This window comes from Cygnus atratus, chromosome 3 (genome assembly GCF_013377495.2).
Source record: "Cygnus atratus isolate AKBS03 ecotype Queensland, Australia chromosome 3, CAtr_DNAZoo_HiC_assembly, whole genome shotgun sequence".
NCBI classification, from domain to species: Eukaryota; Metazoa; Chordata; class Aves; order Anseriformes; family Anatidae; genus Cygnus; species Cygnus atratus.
Genome location: NC_066364.1, coordinates 52,454,667 through 52,475,178, shown reverse-complemented (window position 1 = coordinate 52,475,178; position 20,512 = coordinate 52,454,667). Strand labels below are relative to the sequence as shown.

Sequence of the window (20,512 nt, the reverse complement as noted above, 5' to 3'; positions counted from 1 at the left end):
GTGACATCTTAGGTGAATTTAAGCTCTCTGTCAAAGGCCAGACTCATGATATATGAGATGTCCTGAGTTTAATGATTTCTTTTAAAGAAAGGAGAATACATAGAAGCTATGCAACAACTTAATTTTTCTAGAGGTTTTGGTATAAAGTGAAACTTTTACTTCTAACATTTAGATCAGAAAAAAATAAATCAGTTTCAAACTATGTTGGAACTGCACAATTTTTAGAGCCCAACCTGAGCAATTTAATTCATCTTTGAATGTGTCTTTTTACTAGTATTGCAAGATATTTTCAAATTTGGGTTTTTATTTCAGACTTTTCTGTTCAAAAAAAAAGACTTTCCAATTGGGGTAGTGCATAGGTACTTTTTAGCGTATATCCAAATAAACATCATCACAAACTCACATCTGATACTTTGATTAGTAAACTAAAGAAAGCAGTTTTGTGATATGACTATAACGGTAGAGATATAGGACAGCAGGTTTTTTTTTTTTTTTTTTTTTTTCTTACTTACATGGTACAACAGCCAAGGATATTACCATGTTCACATACTTATTTGTTTTCCTTCCTCAGTGACATTTCTTTATTTCTCTAAAAATAAAACAAACAAAAAAACTCTAGTGAGATCGATATTTAAAGGTAGATACATTTTTCTTTTTGTTTCAGTACCAGAGGCAGTTGATTCCATTAAGGCAGTCGTTTTGTCTGATACCACTATCGACCTATCTTGGAGAGAACCTCTGAAGCCAAATGGACCTCTGGAATCCATCCGCTATCAAATCTCTGTCAATTTTTTATCTCCTGTCCCAGCAACACCCTTACGAAAAAGTGAATTTCCAAATGGGACACTTGCTTGGTCTGTCAGTGGACTCCAGTCCGGAAGAAACAATTTATTCAAGGTATAATGATAAACAGTATAATCACAACCTGTTTGTTCACTAACCTGCAAATTGTTAGATTGCTCTTCTATAAATCTATATGTGTGTTTTGAAAATATGAATTCAAAACTTGGCAGACTTCTCTCAGTCCTTTACTCTTCTGATTAAGGAAAATTAAGTATAACAGCTTATTCCTACATGGGTTTATCAGGTGAAATCCTTAAAACTGAGATCTTTTTTATTTGGGGACCATATCACAGCTCTCAAAAGTAAATAGGAGTTTCTGCTGTAATCCTGCTGTAATTGCTCTGATAGTTGCTGGAATTGCTCTGAACATGCTAAAAGAGGGTCAACTGATGGAAAACCTCTGTTCTCCAAGAAAGGGGCCTAGAACTGTGGCCTAATTGTAAAATGCTAGGTGTGCAATAAACAGGGCCATGCAAGTGCAAATAGGTCACAGTCAAATGATTAAGTTTTTTTCTTGGGAAAGCAAAAGGTCTGAAAATTTTGATACGGGGGAACTCTCTCTCTATTATTATTATTAATAGCAGGCTCAGCCATTTCACCAGTTGCTGTTTTTAACAAATTTTCTAACAAATAGTTTTTCCTTAGGCAAAAAAATATATATTTTTTTCCCTTAGTCCAATAAAACGAAAAAGTATCTGATAGGTCCGTGGAGATATAAGTGATGATTGAATTAATAGCTGACAGAGCATAATGCTGATTCTGTTTTGCAGCAGTCACCTTTTAAAATAACAGCATATTATATAGCTTGCTTGCAAGCTTCACAACAAGACCAAGATATCAGTGTTGATATCTTTAAAAAATGCAGAAGACTAACTATGACTATAGCTTAAAAACGCAAGCATGGGCTTTGCTCTTTGGAGGACTTTTAACAAAATTTCTGTAGACAAGAATATTGAAGGGTGGTTGCAAACCATCTGATTTTGGATTTTGTTGGCATATGATGCTATCAGTACAATAGAAAAAATAATTATTTCAACTGTCTAGGCAAGTCACAGATAAAGGAAGATCCAGGTTTTTCAACTACCAATTTGAAGCAGAAAGTTTTAGAAGAATATTGAAAATATAATAATAGGTCTGCCCCAGGATGACTAGCAGAATGGGATATCCATTCATCAGCTGCTGCAGTTCATGTGTACTCCCATATCAACATCACATGAAAACTTTGGTGGCTTGTGTGGTTATGGTGTCAGACTAACTCAGGCAGACAGGTTGTGTGGGCAACTGGGGCAGGGGGAGCAGCCTCCTGAAGTATTGTCAGTATTATCTGCCTGCGCACATGTCACTGCCGTAAGAATAAGAGACAAGAATAGTTTAATGTGGTGATACAACCAAGAAAATGTAGGAAGAATAGGTTGCAGTATCTAGTATTTTTTAATTTATTTTTTGAGGAACAGGAGACCTATATCTAGGTATTTAACACAATGGCATGAAACTAAATGTAGTACAATATATTTGAAGGAAAGATCAGCTTAAATAATATTTTTAAAAGTTAGGTGTATTTAAAACATCAAGGATCTGTTTAAAAATTGTCTGTGAACATTCAAGATTATCTTCTATAATTTTTGGAAGGGAGGAAGTCCCACTGAATTAGCAAAAAGAAAATGTCATGCCTAGCTTCAAAAAGGAAATTATAGACCACTTTGTGTAACTTCAGTACCTGAATGCATTATTATGTATATTTTCAGTAGGACTACATTAGGACAAAATGATAAATAATTGGTATACAAGCAACTAGAGGAAAATAGGGGAATAAAAATGTCTGGTGTGAATTCATAAGAACAAAACATACTGCTTCTTCCTTTACAGATGACAATTTTAGGTTAAAAGGAAGAGAATAGATGATGTACCTGGACAATAGGATTATCATCAGAGAGACATTTTAGAAGTCAGCCAAGCACACGTTGTCTGCAGAATTCACACTGCAGAATCCATCACAAATGCAGTTAGTTAGAGTGGTTTTCAGAGTTCACCCTTGGCCTACGAGAACGTTCAGCTGATGGCTGGAGGGGATCTGTTCTGTCCTAAATTTTATTTTGTGCTTTTGTTAATAATTTGGGTGGTATAATGAGGAATATATATATATACATACACATATAAACCTATATGAATGTATCTACGTATGCATACCCAAACATATGTCATATTTAGTTGTAGTTTACTGGAAAACATTGTGCTAAGGCACATTCTCACCTCGTGTTTTTGTGGTTGTAGAACACTGACCAGCATGTGCACATATAACATCTGCATGCTGGTGTAAGAGGCTATGGAATTAGGAAAGGTCTAAAAAGAGAGGAGTCTTGGTAGAAAGATGGAATGAGAAACTCAGAAGAGACTCTGAGGAGGGGGACTCTAGAAACCATGAACTTCCGGCCTGAAGATTTGTAATGCTGGAGCTGTGGAACTCAAAATGTTTCGTCCCATATTGCCTGAATATTGTGTTGATTGAAAACAGCTATTCTTCCAAACATTTTGAGTTGCTAAAGCTACCTTTTCCACCTGGTCTGGTACTGTGCAGTTCATTTCTTTCCTTACTAGGTTCTTGCTTTTCATCCCAATGAGAACTGGTTTTCTGAAAGTGTCCCTGTTACTGCAAAAACTTTTGAGACTCCACCAGCACCTGTCAACATATTCCCCAGAAATACCAGTTTCCAGCTAGAATGGCAAGCTCCTCTGCATGTCAATGGAACCAGCTTCTGGTTTGAGCTGTGTAAGGTAAAAATACTCCTGAGTTTTTTTTTCCCGGTTCAAACTTAACCCGCTTTTCTCGTGGTGAGCGAGACAGGGTGGCAGGACATCTATGAAGAATCTCAGCGGTTAATTTGGGTATGGTGACGTCAGTCTTAGTGACTCAGAAGGGGCAGGATGGAGGCAGCATTTGCCAGGAACAAGGGGGAGTGCAGCTGCAGCATTCAATACTCCACAGTGCCAAAGGACATCCTGGATCACCCCACCAGAATTCCTCCTGGGTCTCCTGTTTCAGTATATTCCCCTCCCTCTTTCCTCACTGCCCTCCCCCAGCCTAGCTGGTAGTTACAAATGGTATGTCCACTCTGCACAAGAAAGTAAAGGAAAGGATTTTCAGCACTAAATGTCAGTTACAACCTGGTATATGCATTTTATTTTCCTGTTACAGAGGTTAGGAGAAAATGCTGAAGAGAAAAACGGGCCTGGTTGTGCAGACTGGTGAAGTGCTGCAGTGACAGCAGCATGGATGGAAGCTTCAGGTTTTAATTTCTGGACCACTGGACACAGAAAATGTCATGTGTTAATCTGGATCACATAGATTCCTTAATATAGATAATCAGATCCATTAGGCCTACACCAGACATTTCCCATCTGCCCTAAAACAAATGTCATAACACAATTCAACTAGACTGTCTCTTTCAATTGCGTTGTGGCAAGCTGAACTCACGGGCATGTCACCACAGTGATCCAGAAATATAAGCTACATAGAGATAAGCAAGGGGAAGGTTCCTTTTGGCTGTGCAAAGGGGTCACTTAATCTGTTGTCCTTTATGGCTGCCAAGATTTGTAGGTCTCATGAAAACAAAGAAAAAAACTAGTTTTTGTGTCCTTGATCTCTAAGAAGACGAAGTCCTGTAATTGAAACAACACATGCATGATCTCTCCCCTGTGATATTAAAAGTGTTAAAGTAGTTAATATATCCAGAGATGGACATACTTTCAATAGAGCAAGAATATTGACCATGATGATATTTTATTTTTCTAGTGGCAAACAAAAAGTGACTGGTTTTCTCCTGCAAGCACTACATGCAGCACCACAGGTCTTATTTACATGTGTAATCTCACAGGAACTCTTCCTTCTACCAACTATCTTGTAAGAGCGACAGTAGTATATGTTACGGGAGTGAAAAGTACTTCCTCTTCAACAATCTTTAAAACTACAGGTAAGAACATAGTGTAGAATAACAAGATTCTAAGACTGTTTTTAGGACACGAATAATCAAACACAATATTTTGGAAAGCAGGCATTTTTTTATACTAAGAGCCAATAGTTTTGTGTGTTTGAAAAATAAATAACAACATACCATCTCCACAAAAATAATGTGAGGAAAGAAATTAAGGTTTACTTTCAAGTGGAGCACAGGAAAAGAGCAAGGGAAATTGAAATGAAATATCTATATACATGTGAACTCACAGCTACTTATGAAAGGCTGCATGAGAGCGAAAAATTTGAAATTTGGACATCACAAAGAGAAAGCCAAAGATTCATTCTCCATGGGGATTATTAATCTAGATCCTTGGTCCGCTTGAATGTACAAACAGCCATGGACATGTCCAAATTTTGTTCCATGTCTGTTAGCTCTTTGTCTTGGTATACATGTTTTAAGTGTTCTGTTTCTTCCCTGTTTGGTCAAAGCTGGTGTTCCCAGTAAGCCAGGTACCCCCAAAAGAGCAGAAAACACTAAAAACTCTGTACAGTGGGAAAAGGCTGAAGACAATGGAAGCAACCTGACCTACTACATCTTAGAAAGCAGGTAAGCCATGTGTGCAGACACTCTTCACCTAGGGAGCAGCCCAGAACAAACCTGGGTAAGCAGGGGGAGGCTTTCCTAGCAGTTGTGTCTGGCTGTTCCAGCTACATGCACATCGTGCCAAGGATGCTATAGTCACCAACTTCCCTCCAAGGAAGCACTGGAGTGCTGTTCATCCACAGGTCAGGGAAAATTTCTGTCTACCTCTGAGAGAAGAGGGCAACCAGAAGCGATGTGAGAGAGGTCCATGAGAAGCAGCAGGTGTTCTGGATGTGTGCTCTCCCTGCTGAGAGGCAAACGCATCCCCCTGCAGTACCTGGCTGTGAAAGCTGCATGTTGTGAAGACGAGGGTGATGGGATGGCTATAGAAAGCCCATGAAAAACAGAGAGTAGGATGGCTACTCTGCCACTGTCAGACAACTCACATGGTCTGCAAGCCTGTGTCTTGGGAAATTAGGGTAGCAGTCACGAGCTAGGCCTGCTCATGCCTCAACTTTGGTATGCTAGCTAAGAAATAAGTTTTGAGTTGCCCTTTGAGCCCAAACCAATATGGAGATTTTGGAAAATTCCTCGGAGTTGATTGTTTGTCTTTTTTAAATTATCTTTGCTTGGGCTTTTGCACAAACTAAGAGTAAAAATATGAAACTTCTGAACTGACTAGCACTTTTTGTTTTCTCCATTTTGAGTATCCAACTTGAGACAATTTAATTTGTTCTGATTTTTCAGAAGACTTACAGGGTTGTGTTAAAATTAGGCTTCAACACTCTTTTTGAAACTGGACAATTTGAAGTATGGCTGATACAACTAATCATTTTTGGAAATATGGATCTGAGATCTCAAGGGCTTTCAGTTTGGTCCTGGTGGGAAGAGTGAAATGTCAATGATGCAAATAGTCGTTCCCATAGGATCTCTTCCTTGGGTAATACAAGTAGCCATTGTTTCCGTAAATTTCTAGGAAACGTAGAAGAAAATATACACTAGCAAAATTTCCAGACCAAGGCTGAAATACAGGGATGTATCCATATATATATATTTGGATATATATTGTTGATTAGAAGACTCAGAAATAATTTCAAATCTAAATTTTCAAGCATTTCATAAATATTCTCAGCTAAAACATATGTAGAAATATCTTAGCATTCAAAGGGCCCACAGAAAGCTGTTATAAAGTTGCCAAAAGGAATCATAAAGTATTCCCACCAACATGGGATGACTAGATAATTTTTATAGTGCTCTGTCAGCAAATACAGATGGTCTGGACTATACAAGTAACACTCATTAGGCATCCACAGAGAGTTAATTCACACTTATTCCTGCGCTAGCATTGTCAAGGTTGTATGGACGGGTTAGAGTATATTGCTGAGGGCAGTGACTTTGAAATTTCTTATTTTTTTGATCATGACTTTGGAGAGGTCTGTGCAAAGTTTAATTAAGGCACTATTAAAACTGAAGAGGTTCCATTTGCTGAGATATTCCTATAATGTTTAAATGAGCAGTGATAGAGGGAAGCAAGGTTTTAAACTCAGCTAGTATTTATTTTTCCTCAGTTAACTTGGTGCTTATGAAAGTTAAGGACTGACAGCGCTGTGGAGTTGAGCATACTTTACTTATATAAGTTTTCACCCAGACATATTTTCCTGCTGCTGTAAGCTTCCATACAGTTCTGTGAGTGTACATCAGCACTGACCTGCATGCTATGAGACCACAATAATTTTGATATGCCAGCAGCCACATTGTACCTGGCTTGCTTTGGATGGGAAAAGAAAGGACAGTTCCTTGGCCTGTGTTGGGGCCATGCTTTAGTTGCTGTGTTCTCCAGGCTCCAGCTTTGTATTCATCTCTGAATCATACTGTATCACTGAAGCTTTTTTTAGTTTAACAAAATATGTTTTTTTCATGCAGTTTGAATGTGCATACACTGGTGTTTTTGACTGAATTTGACTTTGAGCCTCACGGTACTTTTACACCAGTTAGAAAAATGTAAAGTCAGACCCAGAGTATTCTAGAAAATATTTGCATAGCCCTTTGAAACAACCCCTTTTTTTTCATACAGCTATGATAGGGATGTAAACAAGAACATACAGTTTTCACGTGTCTTTTTGGTTTAGAAATATTTGGCCTTTTTTTCTGCATTGAAGTATGTTGGGAGAATGATTGACATGCTCATGAAGGTCATTTCACATGAAATATTACAATCCTGTATGACATGAAATGATATTTCAGATATGGCCTTTCAAGTTTAAATACGTGGTCTTCTTTTGGTTGGTGAATAATCAGCTCTGAATTTATTGTGAGCAATCAATCTCAGTCCAATGGGGAAAGGAAGAAATATACGCAGCAGTCAGCAGATACTATGGGAAACTGGCTAGCTAAAGAATTGTGTCTTCACTGCCAATGACTTGCTTCCTCTTTAGCTTGTGAAATCTGATGCACAAGAGCCACTGAGTTACTCTAGGCCCAAGAAAGCAAAAACTTCTAACAGTACACAAAATAAATTTAGTACATTTTTTTTTTCTGAAAGCTAAATAAGAATGTTTTGAAACCTTGGCTGTAAGCTGTGTACTGAAACAGGTGAAAATGTGCTGTAGCTTTGTATGTCTAAAATGTTCTAGCATTACATTTCCCATGACAAGCTAAAGATCTGTGATTCCTAGCATGGCTGAAATGGCATGGTGCAATTTTCTGCTCTGTAGCCAAAACCCCATGAATAGATTGAGCTTCCATACAGGCAGAGAGATTTTGTGAAGGCTGTGGAACTGAAGAAGGGGGAAGAAGCAGTAAGCAGCCCTCACCGCATTAATAACATACACAGGTAATTTTGATGTGCCTGTTGTAGGAAGCAGACTGACAGCACCAACCAAATGAAGTCCTTGTGGGTGGTGGTTTATAATGGCTCCTGTGCCAGTATTTGCACATGGAAGGCCAAGAACCTAGAAGGAACTTTCCAGTTCAGAGCAGCAGCTGCAAACGTGCTTGGCCTTGGTGAATACAGTGACACGAGCAAGGGTATCGTGTTGGGTAAAGGTATGTCCTGCACTTTCTTATTCTGTTAATCAAGTGTGTTATACAGAGTAATTGTACTGATTTCTGAAGAGAGACCTGCTATTTTATGATGAAGTTGCTGCACAAGTAAAATAATGTGTCTAAGTGGCTGATCATTAGTAGCATTCATACGGTGAGCCTAGCTCACCATGGGCCTGAACTTTGTTTCTGCTCCTTTATACTGATTTGTCTCTGTGGCCCTACATTGTGCATCATGGTATGATCCTTGAAGTAAATGCAAGCTTCTGTGCTGGGTAAGATGTGAAAATTACTTCTTGCCATCAGCCAGAATGTTAGACCTACATACCGGGGGTGTTTTTGAAAATCCCATTGTGAGTGGTCAAGCAATTAGCACTTTCTTGTTACATATACACTGTAGGTCATCACTGCAGGAATACTCCAGACCTAGGGGAGGAGAATTAGTTTGACCAAATGTAGATGTCTCCATACAGCCTATAAGAGAGCTTTGTACAGAGCTTTTGTACTTGTACTTTTACACAGCAAGCAGCTAAAGGGTCCTCTCAGGTTTACTCAGTTCCGTCAGATTGATATGGTTCATGTACACAGACATTTACCAATTTTCCTCTTCTATTTAACAGATACTGTGACCTACCCAGACATCACTGATATCGTTGCTGTGATTGGAGCAGTTGTGCTGGGCTTGTGTATGGTTCTGCTGTTTGGTTTCGGTATGCAGCTGAATTTTTTGCATATCCTTGGTTTGCCAGGCCTCAGTAAAAGGCAGTTCAGACAGCAGGGGATAATGGGCCTCCAAGTTTAGTGAAATGCTGAACAATCCCCAGTGTGGGAGCTGGGGGGAATTTGTGAGCTTTCATCTTTCAAAACCCTAGAGATAGCTGGTTACATTTTCAGTATCTAGGATTCCATCCTCAGGCATTTCTTGCTGTTGATTCCTTGCAGGGAGAGCACAGAAATGTTGAAGGAGCTCTGACATTCCTGTATCCTTATGAAAACTTGTACTTTGTAATTCTCAGTTGGGTACTGCATTTGTTCATCAAAAGTTCCCATTTTTCTCCTCTTCTACTTTGTCCCTGAAGGAAGGATGCAGAGATTACCCTGGGATGATGGTCCTGCCCTCTCATTCCTTATCTTCTCTCTGGGACATTGCACCAGCCCTTTGGGTTTGGGTCTTGCCACATTCAGAAGTGGGCACTTGACTGATTTCTCTGTTGTCTGTCTTTCATGGGAAAAGCTGGTGGCCAGATGGAAATATCTTGCTTACAAGAGCTGCTGGGGGATCAAGCTGAACAGAGTAACAACAACAATAAAAAAACACTTGTAGCCTTTCAGTCTACTCACATACTGGTGTGCTCTCAGAGTGAAAGATCTGGTGGTCTTCTTTTCTGTTCCAGTATGGTACCAAAGAAGGAAATCCAGAAAACCGTCCTTAATTGGGCAGATAGTGCTTGTCAAGGAAGATAAAGAATTAGCTCAACTCAGGGGGATGGCTGAAGCAGTGGGACTATCCAATGCCTGTTATGCTGTCAGGTATGTCCTTGGAGCAAATGCATTTTCTGAACAAAAACATGTAAAAGGGCTTCACTGGACTGGTTTTTATCAGTGTGCTTATCCCTGATGCCTTGACATGATGTTGAGGGCCACATCTGTAGAACAGGGCAAGTCTGCTCTGAAGTATGCCCTGCCATGCTGCCTCCCTGGTGCATACCCTGGCCCAGACTGCCTCTAGCCCACCCTGCACACTCACTTTGGCAAGAAATGCAAGTGCAGGGGCATGGAAGGAGACACAGTGTTTTCCGGTAGATTCTAAAACATCTAGATCTCATCTGAACTCCCCTTAAATGCTCCTGATGAGACAAATAGTACCAGATTCATTTGAGAAATAAAGTTAATAACATTTCAAGCATTTTTAAGTATTAACAAGTGACTAGTATTGCTGTTTTGTAGCACTCTTCCTTCTCAAGCAGAGATTGAATCATTGCCAGCTTTCCCCCGGGACAAACTGAACTTACACAAATTGTTAGGAAGTGGAGCCTTTGGAGAGGTGTATGAAGGAACTGCAGTAGATATCCTGGCAGATGGAAGTGGAGAAACCAAAGTAGCAGTCAAGGTAATCACAGCTGTGTAGTTCTCTGGCAGCAGAATGGGATGGACAGAGAGATTTGGCTCAGAGGTTATACCACCAAAACAGGCATTGTGAGATTTTGATATTTCCTTGCAGGATTTCTTGCAAGTCTTTAAAGCTGAGCCTATCACTTTGTAATGATTGCTGGAAAATACTGTGTATTAAAGGCTGTGTCTAAGTCTGATTGCTTTACTTAAGCACTGTGTGATAATGGTGGTGGTGACCTAAGTGTTATTACACTTGTGCTTTCTCTTGAGTAGACTTTAAAGAAGGGTGCAACAGACCAAGAGAAGAGCGAATTCTTGAAGGAGGCACACTTAATGAGGTAGGAAAGGCTTTGCCATTGAGTACCCTTTGTAGCTGTTATCATATGAGGGTGGTGGCCTTGAAGAGGAATGAGAGCAACACTTTTCTCTAAACAAATTAGTGTGGCATTTTGGGGTGTTCTCATGTTTCTGCTAAAAAAAATAATACTACTGATGAATCTCATGAAAATAAAGCTGTAAGACTTTTGCAAAATTTAAGATACAGACTGCAAGTTCGTGTCATGGATCTTTTGGTTTTTGGACCCAAAAAATATTTCAATATCTTTGCTTCCCTAGTTAGTTGTTAAAGGTAAATGGGCAACTTTTGTCTAATATTGTTTTATGAAAATAAACATACCAAATAAACAATAAACAAAAAAACCCACAATAATAAACAAAAAATAAACAAAACAAACATACGAAAACAAGCTGATGCCTTGCAGTTTCAATTTACTGAGGAAATTGTTTTTTAAAAATGTGCATAATTTACCACTAGAGGCTGCCACATACTTCTTCTACTAAGGTGTACTCCAAAAAATAATGTATGTCAACAGTGCGAGAACTTCGCATGGAAAGGTCAGTGTGTTAGCTAGAAGTCTGGTTTTCCAGGGTTTCCAGAGAGAATAATAGAAGTTGAACTGAAGTTTTCAGCTGATAGCATAAAACTAAAAGTACAGTTAGGCTTTCAGATATGCTGATCTGGACTTCTTTGACTTTTGTTTCATGAGTGCAGGATTATAATATTTTGAAAAGTGAAGGACTTCTTCCTGTACAGTAGAAATGCTATTCTAAATTTGAAATTGGTTTACACAGTAGTCTTTTTTTGTTTCCTTTTTTTCTTTTTTAATCTTGCACTACTTTGACTAACTGTTATTATACACTATACTTTGAATGATGGAAAAGGCTTTTGAAAACTAAAAGGAAATCATATTGTTACAATCTAAATTTGTGATGAAGAGTAAGAGTTGTGTGTAAACTTCCTACAGTCTATCTTTGTCTATCTGGCAGTCATAAACCTGGTTAGGGACACTTTTCTCTGTACTATGAAAATTATATGTACTCAAAATCCCTGAAGCTTCCCCAATTCTGCCTTTTTTTTTTTTCCTTTTTTTTTTTTTTTTCCCTCCAGCTATTAATCCAAAATGAGAATTCCTGGAAAAATATGTTATTGGAAATTATATTTAAATGTAAACACTAATGTGGGCCCATGAATATAACAATCCAATGAGACAAAGAAACAAAGGGAATAGGAAAGTTTAAGTGTTACATATTCACGGGAGTCTTTTAATAATAATAATAAAAAGCATGTTTTACATGTTTTATTTATTTATTTATTTATTTATTTTTACTGTGAAAAAGAGTGATTTAGTTTCCTCCTGGAGGACTTAGACACTTTTTTTGATGCTCATCTATGAGGCCTCAAATTAAACCAAAGGTAGAAAAGACACATACATGGATCTGACTGTTTACAAAACCTGATGTTCATTGTTCAAATGTTGCTTGCCTCTTGGAAGTGTATTAAAATTCAGTAGTGGTGTTATGCTGTCCTAGTTAAACAAGGACTATTGGCTTCTTTTATAATTGCTATGCAAAGCTGTGAGTATCTGTTTTTCAAACAGTCATTTGATATTGGTGATTGGTGGGTCATTTGTGTACAAATATATGTAGCAAATTCCTGGGTGTATCCCATCACTTGGGAACTAAGGAATGACAGCTCAGTAGAGAAAGGGCTGTGTGAGCTGTAAGGAAAGTGCCAGGTGTTCCTTCCTCTGTTTTTGTTCTTGAGAGTGCCAAAGTTTTTCTGATTGAGAGGTATGTGCTGGAGGCTGGGGGGCACTGTCAAATTCAAAATCACACTTTTTGCTAAAGAGTTTTTGCCCACACCTGAGATTACGCAAATTGAAAGAGGTTAGAAGGAAAATGTTCCTCTGTTGTATTTGTTTGTTTACTCTGGTACGTTTGACAGCTCTTTAGACACCATCAGTTTCCCCAACAGAGTCAGGTTTCTCTGTCTGATGGTGCAAGTCCTTTCACACAGCAGTGTGAAGAAAAAAACATTTTTAAACACAATAAATGTGGTTGTAAAAGCATGAGTAGTGATGGAGTGGATAAGTGTTCTCCATTCCTTGAAAAGTGCTAGATCTCAGAGGGCTGATTGCTCTGTCATAATCCCATTTTTTTTGGACACAGGCATTACTAGCATATCTGCAGGTACTTGTGCATATTTTGTTTCTCTGGAAAATGTACTGTCAGAAACCATTCTTCTCTGGATTGTGGGAATAAGAAGTTGCACTTTGTGCTTCTGCTTTTCTATGTGCATTTCTCCAAAACAGTAGTTCAACTGTGATTACTGTAGTAAAAATACTCTATTAAAATAATAGAGATACCTTTAACATATAGATGGCAATTCATGTTATTCCTAGATGAGACTGCCATTTGGCTACCTTGCTTTGCTTCCTGTAAACATGATGACGTCTGCTTTTAACATGTATGCATACATTAGAGTGTTTGTCAAAGTACAGTGTAAATCTGTATTTTGAAAGGATGTCCCTGAAATTGTCCCATTACTGAGCAAGTTCAGGCATTTTAAGTTATAAAATCATGATGTTGGTAGAGGCAGGCTTGTAAATGCTAAACTGCTCATTCATTACTTGTAGCTATGTGCAAATTATTAACTGTCAACCAATTGGACTTTTCATACATAATCTTACATCATTTCCTTCTCTTTAGTAAATTTGATCACCCCCACATTCTGAAGTTACTTGGAGTGTGCCTGTTAAATGAACCTCAGTACCTTATACTGGAGCTGATGGAAGGAGGGGATCTCCTTAGCTATTTACGAGGAGCCAGAAAGCAAAAGGTAGGGTAAAGACTCCTGAGGGGTCTATTTTTATCCTGTAGCTTCACACTGTTTCTCAGTTTTAATCTTTCTCAAAGGCCATGCTGATGTCCAGCTTTTCTGCATCTGCAAGCTCAGACCTGGTTGTTCTTTAACAGCCTGGGACCTCAGTGTTGACTGCTGACCAGGCATGCTGTGAAGAAGATTGAATGTCGTGTTAAATGTCATCAGACTGAAATTGTTCTTTTTTTTCAGTCATGATATGTCTGCTGAGTTCCTTTCTATGAACACCATGAACAGTGTTTGGAAAAAGGATTTTACATAATGATATCTGGTCATCATACATCATACATATGATACATCATGTATCTGGTCCACTAGACCTCACCTTTTTTTTTCTTTTTTTCTTTCTTTTTTTTTTTTTTTCTGCTTTGAATAGTGGAAATATCCATAATGTGATAAGCAGAATCCAAGCACATAAGAGGATACTGTCCTTGTGCCTGTATCCATAAAGTCTTTACAGTAAAGAGGAGAAAAGAATAAAGAATAATTCTATTTAATTAAGAGGTTAATTAATTTTCATAGGTAGCATGTAGATTAAAAGCTTTAATGGTAGGATTATATGGGCTAAAAGGGGCTTGACACTGAAATTTTATAGCATCGTAGCAATCATCTAATTTATGTAGATGATCACATCAAATCCACAGTCATTATTGAAGTCTACCGATAAGTATATATATGTATGTATTCTGCTGGAATAATATATTCTCTTAATACAGCAGCAAACAAACCTGATATGATAGTGGGAGGAAATTTTTGGTGTCCCATTTCTGTAACTGCAACAAAGAAGTGATTCTGAAGTCCCTAGGATATTCTTAGCCCCAAATCAAAGAACAGGATGTGTTCACCTGCCTTGCAGTGCTGTAATTTAGCAGTTTACCCTGCAAGTAATTGGCATTTGCTCTATTGGCATACAGATAGTTTGCACCTGTTTTGGAAAAATCCTATAAATTTCAAAGAGAAAACAATACTGTTTTTTGTATAGGGAGGCTGTTATTCTGAGTTTGTAAAACTGGAAGACATGGGTAACTTCTGCCTTTGTTTCTTGTAGCTCCAGAGTTCCTTACTGACAGTGACTGACCTCTTGGATATATGCTTGGATATTTGCAAAGGCTGTGTCTATTTAGAGAACATGCGTTTCATACACAGGTACAGAACTTATTTCCTTAGTATTCCAAGGCTTACTGACAGTATCAGGAGTAATTATCTTGCCTGGGAAAGATATCACAATATGACAGGAAAAGTGAGAGCACTGTATTAAAATAATGTGATGCAAAGGGGGAAATCCTTTTGCTGTCTTTATCCGTCTAAGTGGATGACCATATAGGACACTGCAGTCAGACTCAGAGGTGCACAGGGAGAAACCAAGAGGTGATAGGAATAAGCTGCAGCAAGTGAAGTTAGCTAGTATTGTTCACAATGAGTAGGATCAATCACTAGAACTTGTTGTCCAGCAAAGCTGTGGCACCTCCAGCCTTGCAGATATGCAAAACTTAACAGGGTGATGCCCCAGACACTTGATCTAGTCTTGAGGTTGGTGCTCTTCTGAACAGGGGGGCTGAAGCATCTTACCTCCAGAGGTCTCTTCTGACCTGATTTATTCTGCAATGCTAACTCCATCCTCTTGTTTTCTGCCTTACAGGGACCTGGCTGCTCGCAACTGCCTTGTATCTGAGAAGGACTATGAGAGCTGCTCCCGGGTAGTAAAGATTGGTGATTTTGGACTTGCCAGAGATATCTATAAAAATGATTATTACAGGAAAAGAGGAGAAGGCCTACTCCCTGTTAGATGGATGGCTCCTGAAAGCCTTGTTGATGGTGTCTTTACAAATCACTCTGATGTCTGGTGAGTTATAGCAGGCAAGAGCAGTGGGGATAGTAATACTAAATCCCACAGCAAGAAAATATTGGTTTGCAGCAGCAATAATAAGTTTGTATATTTCCAGCTCCAATAATTTATAAGCTAAGGCAGATTTCTTCCTAAGTGGCGTTTTCATGAGCTAATGAAAAGTTTGGCACCAGGACAGTACCCGCATGGAAGTATTTCTTTACTTAATGCTTTGAGCTCTAGCCTTGGATTCTGGCTGGAAAGAATTAGTGTCACTCAATCAAACAATTTTGTACAAGGCCTACAATGTGATTTTTTGCTTGCTTGAGCAGTGAATTGACTACTCGCATCCTGTTCTTTCCACTTTGTTTTTCATTAGGTTAATTGACATTTCTTTCCTACCAGCAAATACTTTCCCCTTATCATTTTATCCTGTTCTGGCAACTTTGTTATTTTGAAGCCCAATCTTCACAGCATCATCAGGGGAAGTTCATGGTAGTTTGCTGTGGTGGTTTATTTGAAGTGTATATGTGGATGGGCTTGGGTTTTTAGGGAAGAAGCGGAGACCCACTGCCAGGAGGCCTAGAGAAAACCAAACCAAACCAGATCCTTTAAGCTTGAGTTTCACACAATTTTAGATTGGGTAACTGCGGATAAGAAAGGGTGTGCTGTAGCACACTAATCTTGCTGAGGTCTGCAGCTCTCAGTTTAATTACCACTTTTGCATTTATCTAAGAAAACCATTTCATGCTCTGTACCAAACCCAATGAGGCACTGATTGCTTTATGAGTGGTGCTTAAGAGATCTTTAAGTGTCTCTATTTCCAATGACAACTCCAGATATTTCTAAATGCTTGTTTAATTGAGGACATGCTCAAGCAGAGAGTGGTGCTTGGGGAAGCTGTGGGTACTCAGTGTCTTCTAAGCTCCATCTCAGTCTGGGAAAGTGTGTCTGTTCCACATATTTTAGCTATTTCAGAGGCTGGCTAAAGTATGTATGAATTGTTTCACATAAAATTAAAACTAGTTACTCTAATTTTTTCTGAGTCTTATTATTAGATTGGAGTCATTTTAGTTAACTGTTGATAGGGAGCTTGCTCATCATGACATTGGTAATTAAAATCTATTGTTGGTGCTTCTTAGGTCTTTTGGAGTCTTAATGTGGGAAACATTAACCTTGGGTCAACAGCCATATCCAGGTCTCTCCAATATGGAAGTTTTACACCATGTACGATCAGGGGGAAGGCTGGAATCTCCAAGCAACTGTCCTGATGACCTGTAAGTTAGTTTTGTTTAAATATTGTTGATAATATTTATGAGACATCAAGAGGGTTATTGCCAGCAGGCCATCATTTTGAAAGTCTACTTACACCCATTCAGAGTTCAACAACCTACTTTTTTTTTGTTTGTTTTTGTTTTTAGACAGAACAGCTTGCACTTGTAGCTGCCAACTTGCTACTAACTCTTCCAGTAGTGCAGCCTGTGAATGTGAACTTCAGCTGCAAATTAAGTCTTGAAGTTGAAAGGCTGATACATATTGGTCTTTTAAACAGGATTTCAGAGATAATATAAATTCAGTCTTGGACATGAATCCAGCAGTAATGCGATAAGAGGCTGAGAATGCCTGATCAACCAATTCAGTATTGGTTAGAAATTAAGATGACTGTAAGGAAGAATTTACCTGTCCCTCTTATACCACTGTGCCTACAGTAGCAGATATAACTGGCTTTCTCATTGATAGCTGCAGAAAATAGGCTAACGTTAGATTATATATGGAAAATAAACCATACTCTCTTTGCAGATCTCTGTCAAAAAAGACAACAATAAAAGCTGAAGCTGAACAACAAAAGTGAATTCTGCATTTCTGGTTAGTCTTTAACTGAACTGGATAAACAAATCTTTCAATTTCCAACTGTTTCTTGAGCACAAAATTCAGATGTAATTAAAAGAAAAGAATGAATATATATAGTGGATCAAACTCATACTGGCCAGAGGTGTATGAAGGAACCTGAGCCCAGTAATCACTCAGTATTGTCTAATTTCATGTCTCAATTTCTATATGCCCACTCTGCATAAGCAGTCTCAGCCATGCACTTGACAGCTGGTCCTACAAATGGAAGAAGGGGCTACTTAAAGTGCACAATTCTTACTCCTGGAGCTGAGAAAATGGTTTGAGAGTAATTCTGTGATTGACAAGCCCACATCTCTGTGATAGGTCTCACATTAATTACAATGTTCTCAGTTCCAGAGGGTATGATAATTTATCATTATCTGGGTATAGATGAAATACCGTATTAACAATTTAAAAAAAAAAAAAAACAAAGGAAAAGAAAAAGAAACTTCAGCACTTGGAATAACTAAAGACATTAGGATTTTGTTTTAAGAACAGAGTTCAAACTGGAAGTGACAGAACAAAGGAGAGCCCAAGAGCAATTTCTGTTTCAATATTTTCTGCTGAAAAATGTTTCCATAAAAGTTTGACTCACACCTAACCTTTGAATATAAAAGCATGGTAGATAAGGTATACTCATGAAACTAGTTTGATATTCAAATCTACACAAAGGCTTATAAGCTGCCTTTAAAATGTTTGACCAGATCTTCAGCATAATCAAGGAAACTTTGAAGTTTTCTTTTTTCTTTTTTAAAGTCACAGATCTCAGAAATTAGTATAACAGGTAGGCCTTAAACACAGGTCCACACGTTGTAACTTGTAGGATCAGGACCTAATAGCCGTAACCTAGTTTTTGAAAGCCAAGGGGCTGAATGAGCTCTTAGATTCTTGTACCATCTTTTTATCTCATTTGGTGAACACTCAGCACCTGCATACAGCTTCTGTCAGTAGCCTAAATAGCTTTTTGCTACTTTGTTTGGTCATTAATGGCATGCTGGGATTCTTGACATTCCTGCTTTCCTCAGTGTGGTTTTGAACCTGCATCAGGACATCAGCAGTCAGTAATTGTCTCCTCTGCACTTTGGCTTGCTCATTGTCATTTGACAAAACAAAACATCACTGATAGGAAGAGAGTTCAAAGGCCAAACTACTTCAGCTGAGAAGTGTTTAGGAATCTGTGGTAGGCTTACACTGCAAGGGCAAGTAGGGCTGACACAGAAACCTCGGGGTGTAAAAGGCATTAAGGAAGTGGGTTTGTTTTTATTTTTTTGGGGTAGCAAAAGGAGACGAGTTCTGCCCCTCATTTCCCCAGGATATGATTCCAGGTCCACAAGATATTACTTCAAGGAGTAATCATCTGTTTCCCCTAGAGAAGTATGGATATGCAAAGCTTGGTAATGAATTGAAAAAGGGGCTTTGGGATCTGTAAATGGGCTAGGTTTATTGAATTATGAATCAGATATATGAGTGGTACTAGTTTTGCAGTCAGAGACATGCATCTGGTCACCTCGGTGTGAGGCTTGCATGCAAGAGCATGGTGAGGTTTGGGCAGAACTGAGCTCATTTAACAGACCCTGAAAGGCTGCAATTGCAATCAGAAGAATTTGTACAAGTGCAATGCCACTTACTGACATTAAGCTGAAGTTTCACCAAATGCTCACACCCTTGCAAAGTTGTATGACTGAGTTTGCTGAAGAAACTTTTGATAACTACAGACTTTTGTTCTTTGATTGTAGGAAAGTTCCCCTGGAGGTTTTGGAGGGTGGGGGACAAGGAAGGGTTGCTCAGAATGCATCAAGTGGGAGCAGGGACTCTATTTTATTCTAACAAACAGTCCCCACATCAATGATATTTTCCATTTTGTGTGTGAGAAAATTGGTAATGTCCTGTAGCTTGTGTGCACTAAAGCAAATTTCAGGAGTAGTTCACTTTCCACCTCCAACGTCAGCTACTCAATATTAGTTCTTTGGTTTTCCAGGCTCTCAGCTTCTCCACAAATGCAGCTCTGTTGGACACATGGCTAGCTGCTGTCCAGCCCAGATAAAACACAGCTGTCATGTGTAGGTGTACATCTAGGTGTACAGGCTAGCTCTTAAACCTAACATAAAACTTTATCTGATGATGTGTTTGGAATTGTTATTTTTCATTTCTTCTTGAAAGGCTTTCCCCATGATGTAGGGCAATCCTCTGAGTCTCATCCTCATACTAAAGCAATATATTTGCTAGTGCACATTTGGCCCCCAAGAAAATACAGGAAAGCGCTTAAGCTGTCATTCATGTACATCTTGGCCTATTAGCCTAGCTTTCATCCTCTTGATTGGTCTCATGCTGGTGCATTTCTGGGCTAGTGAAAGTTTATGCCATGTGACTTAAAGCTTCAGCTGCTACAACATGCCTTGAAATCTAAAAATCATGCCATAAATAGCTGTCCCTGCAAAATTTGCAGATATTTTCTGGCTTCAGTCATTAGAAACCAAAACTTTATGTGAATTAAATAAATTAAATACTATATCTATTCTACCCGGTATTAATATTTTAAGACAACCAGCAAGTAATTGTCAGTTTTTTTTTCTCCTTCATTGAATATCTCCTCTTTGTAATGAAACTGAATGGCTTTGTAAAGCAGATTGTCCAATAAAAAGATTAGTTATTTAAAAAGACAGAAGTTGGTCTTAGGAATGCAAAAATGTTCAGAATATGCATTTGTCAAGTTTTTGTTTCATAAGTATCATTTCTTATTTCTTTCTCCCTCTGCTGGCTAACGGCTCTCTGTTTCTTCCTTTCTATCAGAGCAGCAGTGTATTCAGCAAGCTCTGAACACTTTGTTGCTACACCTTGCAAAAGGCTCTGCTCATCAGGGTCCAGGTGCTAACCTTGGAGCACAGCACCTGAGCTCTTATTCTTTTCTTGGATATCCTGCAAATCAGTCTGACAAGAAAGTAGATTGTTTGGCTTCCAGGGTCCAAAACTGGCTTTTGAGTTGAATGTGACAGACATTTTTTGTCAACAGAAGGAAAACCAGAATTAGCTCATCTCATTTTGAGT

General features: G+C 38.6%; 1 protein-coding gene across 1 annotated transcript in view; it reads left to right on the top strand.

The window, feature by feature from the left end:
* Positions 1–20,512, top strand: part of ROS1 (ROS proto-oncogene 1, receptor tyrosine kinase) — a 76,866-nt gene that overhangs the window by 43,953 nt on the left and 12,401 nt on the right. The window contains exons 30-42 of the mRNA XM_035538630.1: positions 665–897; positions 3,439–3,615; positions 4,634–4,811; positions 5,285–5,402; positions 8,236–8,423; positions 9,041–9,130; positions 9,815–9,950; positions 10,368–10,530; positions 10,806–10,870; positions 13,581–13,710; positions 14,801–14,898; positions 15,392–15,595; positions 16,720–16,854. Coding sequence (XP_035394523.1) covers positions 665–897; positions 3,439–3,615; positions 4,634–4,811; positions 5,285–5,402; positions 8,236–8,423; positions 9,041–9,130; positions 9,815–9,950; positions 10,368–10,530; positions 10,806–10,870; positions 13,581–13,710; positions 14,801–14,898; positions 15,392–15,595; positions 16,720–16,854 — 1,915 coding nt within the window. The remainder of the gene's footprint in view (positions 1–664; positions 898–3,438; positions 3,616–4,633; positions 4,812–5,284; positions 5,403–8,235; positions 8,424–9,040; positions 9,131–9,814; positions 9,951–10,367; positions 10,531–10,805; positions 10,871–13,580; positions 13,711–14,800; positions 14,899–15,391; positions 15,596–16,719; positions 16,855–20,512) is intronic.